Source organism: Denticeps clupeoides, chromosome 7 (genome assembly GCF_900700375.1).
Source record: "Denticeps clupeoides chromosome 7, fDenClu1.1, whole genome shotgun sequence".
Taxonomy (NCBI): Eukaryota; Metazoa; Chordata; class Actinopteri; order Clupeiformes; family Denticipitidae; genus Denticeps; species Denticeps clupeoides.
The window spans coordinates 2,317,702-2,325,445 of record NC_041713.1 but is presented as its reverse complement, the minus strand read 5'-3'; the positions used below and the strand labels follow the sequence as shown (position 1 = coordinate 2,325,445).

General features: G+C 47.7%; 1 protein-coding gene across 5 annotated transcripts in view; it reads right to left on the bottom strand.

Moving 5' to 3' along the window:
• Positions 1 to 3,545: 3,545 nt before the first annotated feature.
• Positions 3,546 to 7,744, bottom strand: part of sun1b (Sad1 and UNC84 domain containing 1b) — a 17,640-nt gene continuing 13,441 nt past the window's right edge. For all 5 annotated transcript variants that reach the window (XM_028987906.1, XM_028987904.1, XM_028987903.1 and 2 more), the window contains 8 exons: positions 7,023 to 7,078; positions 6,801 to 6,945; positions 6,200 to 6,472; positions 5,359 to 5,443; positions 4,767 to 4,882; positions 4,520 to 4,687; positions 4,357 to 4,449; positions 3,546 to 4,281 (listed from right to left, as the gene is read on the bottom strand). In XM_028987906.1, coding sequence (XP_028843739.1) covers positions 4,165 to 4,281; positions 4,357 to 4,449; positions 4,520 to 4,687; positions 4,767 to 4,882; positions 5,359 to 5,443; positions 6,200 to 6,472; positions 6,801 to 6,945; positions 7,023 to 7,078 — 1,053 coding nt within the window. In that variant the 3' untranslated portion in view covers positions 3,546 to 4,164. The remainder of the gene's footprint in view (positions 4,282 to 4,356; positions 4,450 to 4,519; positions 4,688 to 4,766; positions 4,883 to 5,358; positions 5,444 to 6,199; positions 6,473 to 6,800; positions 6,946 to 7,022; positions 7,079 to 7,744) is intronic.

The window sequence follows — 7,744 nt, the reverse complement described above, 5'->3', positions numbered from 1 at the left end:
AATCTGTCGGTTTTTATTATTATTAATCGTAGAATTGGATAAAACGAAGAAAAAACAAGACTGTACTGTACTGACACCACTGTACTGTACCATACCGTACCGCACTGCCCTATACTGTACTGCACTGTACCGCACCATACCGTACTGTACCGCACTGCACTATACCATACCGCACTGTACTGTACAGCACCACTGTACCGTACCACATCGCACTGTACCGTACCGCACTACTGTACTGTACCACATCGCACTGTACCATACCGTACTGCACCACTGTACTGTACCATACTGTACTGTACCGCACCACACTATACTGTACTGTACCACATCGCACTGTACCATACTGTACCGCACCACATCACACTGTACCGTACTGTACCGTACCGCACCACTGTACTGTACCATACCGTACCGCACTGCCCTATACTGTACTGCACTGTACCGCACCATACCATACTGTACCGCACTGCACTATACTATACCATACTGCACTGTACTGTACAGCACCACTGTACCGTACCACATCGCACTGTACCGTACTGTACCGCACCTACGTGGGCTGATGAGCTGTTTTGTCGCGGTTGGAGACGTTTGCGGGCCAAAGCACGCGTGACGCCTGGACAGAGCGGCCACTTTGGATCTGACGTCACGCGAGGTCCGTTTTGGCGCGTACAAAAAAAATCAGACATAACGCGTATTAGTGCAGAGCACGTGCACAGACCAGGCGTCGGGGACCAGGGGTTATAAACGCAGTCCAAAGCGGCGCCTCTGGTGGCCCGTGTGGCAGTGTCCTCCACTCGTTCATTTATTTAGAATTAATTCATTTTATAATTTAAATAATTAAATGTATTAGTGACACGACACAACGAATCGATTATGAAATTTGTCGCCAACTGTTTTGGTAATCGATCTTTATTGATTTAATCGATTCGCAGCCCTAATTTCTAGTCCAACTCTTTAGGCAGCCTAATCGGTGGCGGGGAGTTCATTTACATTTAAGGCATTTATCAGACGCCCTTATTCTGAGCGACTTACAACCAGTAGTTACAGGGACAGTCCCCCTGGAGCAACTCAGGGTTAAGTGTCTTGCTCAGGGACACAATGGTAGTAAGTGGGATTTGAACCCGGGTCTTCTGGTTCATAGGCGAGTGTGTTACCCACTAGGCTACTACTACCCCCCTTCCTTTCATTTTCAACCTGGATGCAGGACGCCGGCGCCGCTTCCCCTATTACGCTCGTAATGACGAAATTTCTGCTTTCTGTCGACGTCTGAGCTGAGGATGACGGGGGTCGTGTTTGTGGGATATTCGTTAGACATACACGGCCTCCTGCGCGGTGACGTCACACACGTGGAACATTTTATTATAAAATGGGAACCCGAATGTTTTTTACAGTTCGCTCCTTTTTACGCCGAGTTGATGGTTCCAGTAGTTCTGCGCAGATTTATTCCTGCCTAATATTTCACTCAAGAACCGGAAACGTCCAGACATCAGACGCACCTGTGAGGGCGGGGCGTCGTCATGGGAACGCCGGTTCCGCCATCCTCCGGTGGCACCTGGTCTCGGCCAGGATGGCGGAAGATTGTAACTTAATTTACCGCCACATGCTGCGCCGGTGAGTCTCGGGAGGATGGTCGCCAAAATACTAAAAAGGTATTTAAAGGCGTCCGAGTAGCACATTTAAAGGAAACTCGATTTTGCGTTTCCTCCAAGATCCCCCCCCGGCAAGTTTTCCTCGTTTTTCCTCAGTATTCTGACCGCACTTGGGCATAAAGCCTCGATGCCTCGGTGTGTAAGATGATGTGCAACCAGCCGCTATTTCGAGGGGAGACCCCTGTGCCACGCCCATTTATCTCGGCTCCCCTGATTGGACGAGCCAACTTGGGTTCCCAGCAGTTTTAAATCGGTTTATTTTAACAAAGCAAGGCGAGTAGACACGTCTGGTGGCCTCGCCGGTCACCTCTGGATCACGCCGGACCCTGTGGTTCAGAGAGACCAAGGATGCTTTAAAGATGCTGTACTGAAAATTAAATCTTTTTTATTTGGAACAGTTTCCATATTGGTTTCATCCATCTTAAGACAGTAGCAACAACAAAAATATATATATGAGAACTAAAAAATAACAAAAAAAAAAAAAAAAAAAACTGTCTATAGATGGTTTCCAAAATGCACCAATAAGCATTTTACAAAAATACATTGCACAAAGTCCTTTATCTCAATAACCAGTTTTGTTTAGTTTCTATAATAAATAGCCATTAACAATTTTGTACAATTTGACTTTATAAGTACAGAATAAAGAATTTAAAATATTTCCCCTTATTCCTGTTCCACCTCCACTCACAAACTGTGTAGGACTTTTATGCAATATACAGATATACACACTGCAACAGGGCATTCCTTAGCATTCTCTACTAAACCGTAAGGTAAAACCAGAGTAATTACAATAATAATAACGATGATGATGATGATGAAGATGATGACAGGGTGTCCCCTCGTCCATAAAGCAATACTGATGTAGGATGATCAGAAAAGTCTCTTCACAATCAAATATACATTACATTCCTGCAGAATTCCACAGAGCACGGCCATTAATGATACGTTAGATTAATTAAAAAAAAAAAAATTAAATGCCGATGGCTTAACTCAGATATGGTCCGGTACTCTGGCAGTTCGGAAAAAAGGTACATTCAGGGCATGTCAGCAGAGACAGACAAATAAAATGTAATAAAAGTTACAGTTTGCCAAAGCCTTATTAATATTTGCTGCACACGAATATGATAAAACCAGAAAATAAAACGTGTGCGACAGAAATCACTGCAGGTTTACATGCACAGAACGACCAGAGATCGCTTCTACGAGCGAAATACAGATTTCATTTCCAATTTCGCTCCGCCGAAAAGCTCAATGCCACTTTTGTCCACTAGATGACGTCGCAGACCACACCATACACCTAGATTAGAATCAGTTTTAACGGGTCTAGATGTTTTCATGTTCCCTCAGAAATAATACCCTTCAGCCAATTATTATGCACCCCCACCTTCTTCCCTATAATATTTTATTGCATGTTTCTGGTGGACTACAGTCATGGCCAACCTTCAGCACAAATAATATAATAATTGGAATGAAATATTGGCTGCACATATAATAAAATAAATAAAAATAATTTTTTAAAAATCCACAATAAAAATCTAATCGTAACTGGGTTTTCCTTAATTCAACTCAGAGGAGCCGATTAATCCATGAAAACATTTACGGTGACACAGATCCACATCCTGGTGCAGTAATGTGACAACTGGTTTTCTCCCAAGACCATGGATACACGCTGATTAAAAAAATAAAATAAAATTGAACTAAAAAAACTTAATGCTACAAATTGTAAAAAAGTGAGAAGGTAAGATTATTACCTTAAAAAAACAGTTCCCCTTTTACATTATTACATTTATGTCATTCACCCTCTAAACAGTTGCATTTACGCAACAAGCATATTATTGAACAGAATTTTTTTTCCCCGCCCAGATTTTTTTCAATTGAACAGTACAGGTCACATTTAAGTTTTGAAATGATTTATTTTGGTCTAATTCTCTCTAGATCACGAAATCGTGGCTTTCTGACATTTTCCTTCTTCGTCCCTTCGCCTTGCGTCTTTCACCCGACTGGAATAGGACCTTCTTTTAAAGAGTGCATGTAAACGCTGGGATTGTCTGCAGTGCTGTGTATCTGGGTGTATCGGGGTGTGTAGAGGGTTTATCTGGACGCTAGATTACAACGCACGGTGAGAGACAATAAAAAGCAGTGTAATGAAGTCTGAATATCAGTCCTCGCTTTGGATTAGAAAGACGAACTTAACGAAATAAAAGCAGGACGTCTGAGGGGGAGGGTTTCCGGGGGGAAGGGGTTTCTTCGCTGCACACGGGCCCTTAACTGAAATAAAACGTCCAGTTCAGTGCAAGAGCAGAGCTTACCGTGCAGGACTGGGTGCCACCACATTTCCATCAAGTCTCCACTTTTTTTTGTGACCAGCCACCCCTCCACCGGTTCCCTTTCTTCGTCCCAGTCCCTCGCACAAACCTCAAAGTAGTCCATGGGCCCAGTCCCGCCGGATTAAAAAAAAAAAATTAAAAATCCCGTCCCACGTCCTTTATGTACAAGCAGGTGACCCGGTGTGTCACTGGGCCAGCGGCTGGCCGTGCACCCGGAACCGGTACAGGCAGGTGTACTCGGGGTGGCCCCAGTTGGACAGCACCCGCATCTCGATGATCTGGTAGGTTCTCTCGTTCGGCTCCTGACGAACGAGGACAGAGTCAGTGTGAAAGCGTGTGTGTGTGTGTGTGTGTGTGTGTGTGTGTATTAGTTTTACCGTCACGGGGAAGATCTGCAGAGACTCTCCATCCTCCTGGTAGGTGTAATCTCCCAACAGCGACCCTTCCTCCTGGTATTCATCGTCCAGCCCCTGCACACAACGGGATATATACGTCATGTAAAGCGAACTGTCTTCGTTTCCGGTATAATGTGTCCCTTACGTAGACGGCGAAGCGTCTGGGCGCGCTGCTGATGCTGCCGGTGGGGCTGAGGGACTTGGGGATGTGCTCCAGGCAGAAGGAGGTGGGTCGGACCCGGAGGGACAGGCGGATCACCAGGTAGCCCTGCGAGCCCTTAAACGCCCAGCAGTTGCCCGGGTAGACGTCCGGCTGGGGAGAGACGCACAGGCCCGCCTTTACAGTGACCGTCAGGAGTGACCTTGCGGCCGATAAAAGGCCAGAGCCTCACCTGGATGACGACGCGAGGTGACTGGGAGAAGTACCAGAGTGGCACGCCGAACAGACTCATCAGGGCCGTCTTCGTCTCGAACGTCTCCGAGCAGCGCGTGCTCAGGATGCTGCCCCCTGCAGGCAGCAACGCGCAACTTCACAACCTCCATTTACATTTACATCCAGAGCATCTTACAGTCAGTAGTGACGGGGACGAGACAGTCAGTAGTGACGGGGGGACACTCAGGGGAACTACGTGTGGCTACGGGTGTCGAGGAAAAGGAGAATAATCCAAAAAGTTGAGAAGTAAAAAATCACTAAAAAGGAAAATCAGGAAATACTAGCGGATCAACTCCACCAAGACCTGGTTTCAAGTCTTGGAAGGTTCTAGAGTGGCCGCCAGCTGCCGTGACACAGCCTTGAAAAGAACCCATTAGCGGGATGGAGGCCACTGCTCCTGATGTTTCTCAGGAACCTTGCTAGTCATTAAAATTTTGATTTGTTCAATGTGGACAAATCGAGTTTTGGGTTCATTGTGAGCACCACAGTATTAAAACAAGAAGGTCGATGTTGGCCCGGATCTGGGTACGGGGAGGAACTCGGTGTCGCACCTCCTGACTCTAGGGCGTAGTCCACCTGGCCGGTGCGGTCCTGCGAGTACAGCTTCAGGGCGTTCCGCACGATCACATGCACTTGCTGTGGGGACAGATGCACACCGATAAAACGACATTTTTCCGTCATCTTACATCTCCTCGCCACACGTCTCTGGACTAAATCCTACTCTGCCCTGTCAGGTACCTCCAAGACAGATGCTCTAATACTACCCTGTGGACTTCTCATCACCAACCCTGCACTGCAGGCCAGGAAGGGCGTCCCTCTCTGTACAATCAGTAGTTACAGGGACAGTCCCCCCCCCTGGAGCAACTTAGGGTTAAGTGTCCTGCTCAGGGACACGACGGTAGTGAGTGGGATTTGAACCTGGGTCTTCTGGTTCATAGGCGAGTGTGTTACCCGCTAGGCTACTAGCACTACTACAGTAGACTTGTGATTCGGTTACGATTATCAGTGAATCACGATGAACACCATCAACTGTTCTACATGTTTTTAAATGAATCCGGATGACGTAAGAACACCGTTTTCTTGGTGTAAATTTCTGCTGAAATCCCGACGAACGTTAAACGCAATCAAGTGAAGGCCAGTGAAACGCCGATCGAACGCAGTTAGAAAAAAAAAAAACACAGCAGAAAAGGTGTTCTTTTCGAACGTCCGTGTGGACGAGGCTGAACTCAGATCAGGCCGCCACAGTCACTACCGGCACTACGTTTTTAACCGGAACACCACAAAGCAACGTCAGTACGACAATCCATTACGTAAAAAAAAAGTGAAGTGCACTATTATGAGATTTACACCACTAGTCTAGAGTCAAGTTATTAAAATAGGCCACGCCCCTACCTCCTCAGACATCCCAGCAGTCTGTGCGGTGTGCGATACCGTCTGGTGCACCGTCTCGGCGTACGCGGCTGGCTTGTTCAGTTCCAGCTGGAGTGACACGTTACCCAGAATGCTTTGCTCCAGGGAAGCCAGCGAGGCGCGCAGGTCGTCGCCGCGGACGAAGCGCGTGGACATCCACCGCAGGAACGAGTCTGGCAGCTGCCCCGCCCCCTCGCTGCCGTAGAACAGCGTCTCCAGCTCGCGCCTCACCTGCGCGGAGACCTGTGCGGACACCTGAGACGGTGCGGAGGAACATTGCTTTACTGACCCGACACACACACACACACACACACAGGTGTGTGTATTAGTGGTATGAAAATGTACATTTTTGGCATTTACCAGACGCCCTTATCCAGAGCGACTTACAATCAGTAGTTACAGGGACAGTCCCCCCCTGGGGACACTCAGGGTTAAGTGTCTTGTTCAGGGACATGATGGTAATAAGCGGGATTTGAACCTGGGTCTCCTGGTTCATAGGCGAGCGTGTTACCCGCTAGGCTACTACCAGCCTCTGGCAAAAATGCCGTTTAGTTCGGGTCAGCGCGTGTTTGCGAGAACGTACCTTCTCATGCAGGCCGTCCAGCTGCTCACAGCGCCCACGGCATCCCAGCAGCCCCTGCAGCTCGGCTCGGATATGGCCCAGCTCCGCCTCCAGCCTCCGCACCTGGCCAAGCAAAGCATCATGGTCCTCCTGCCCCACGCCCGCACTAAAGAGAAGAGGTGGGGGTTGGGTCATGGACAACATTTCCGCGGCACAGCGAGCAGTGAAGCAGCCGCTCCGTACCTCTCTGGAACCGGGGGAACCGCCGTCGTCTCTTCCTTCTGCTTCTGCTGTAGGGCCTGTACACGAAAACACGCTTTATAGCATATATTAAATAAAACATTAAAAATCTATATAAAAACGTTCAAAATGATAATTCTTGACCCGTGTGTGTGTGTGTGTGTGTGTGTATATATATATATATATTATAGCGGGTTATAAACTTTAGCCAGTGGTTTAGAATTCTTGCCATATTTGCATCATTGTATTTTTTTACATTTTTGTTAAGTGAATGATTTTTTTTGTCATTGTGAAACACTGCAGCACAGCACACGGTGCACACAGTGAAATTTGTCCTCTGCATTTATCCCATCACCCTGAGTGAGCAGTGGGCGGCCATGACAGGCGCCCGGGGAGCAGCGTGTGGGGACGGTGCTTTGCACAGTGGCACCTTGGCGGACCGGGACTTGAACCGGCAACCCACGGAAGGTAAATATAAATAATGTAAAATATATAATGTAATGTATATAATGGGGCAGTGGTGGCCTAGCGGTTAGGCCAAGGTGCCACTGAGGTGCCACTGAGCAAAGCACCGTCCCCACACACTGCTCCCCGGGCGCCAGTCATGGTGCCCACTGCTCACTCAGGGTGATGGTTAAATACAGAGGACACGTTTCACTGTGTGTGCATCACAATGACAACCACTTCACTTTCACTCATAATGTAACGTGACCCAGGAAAAAAAA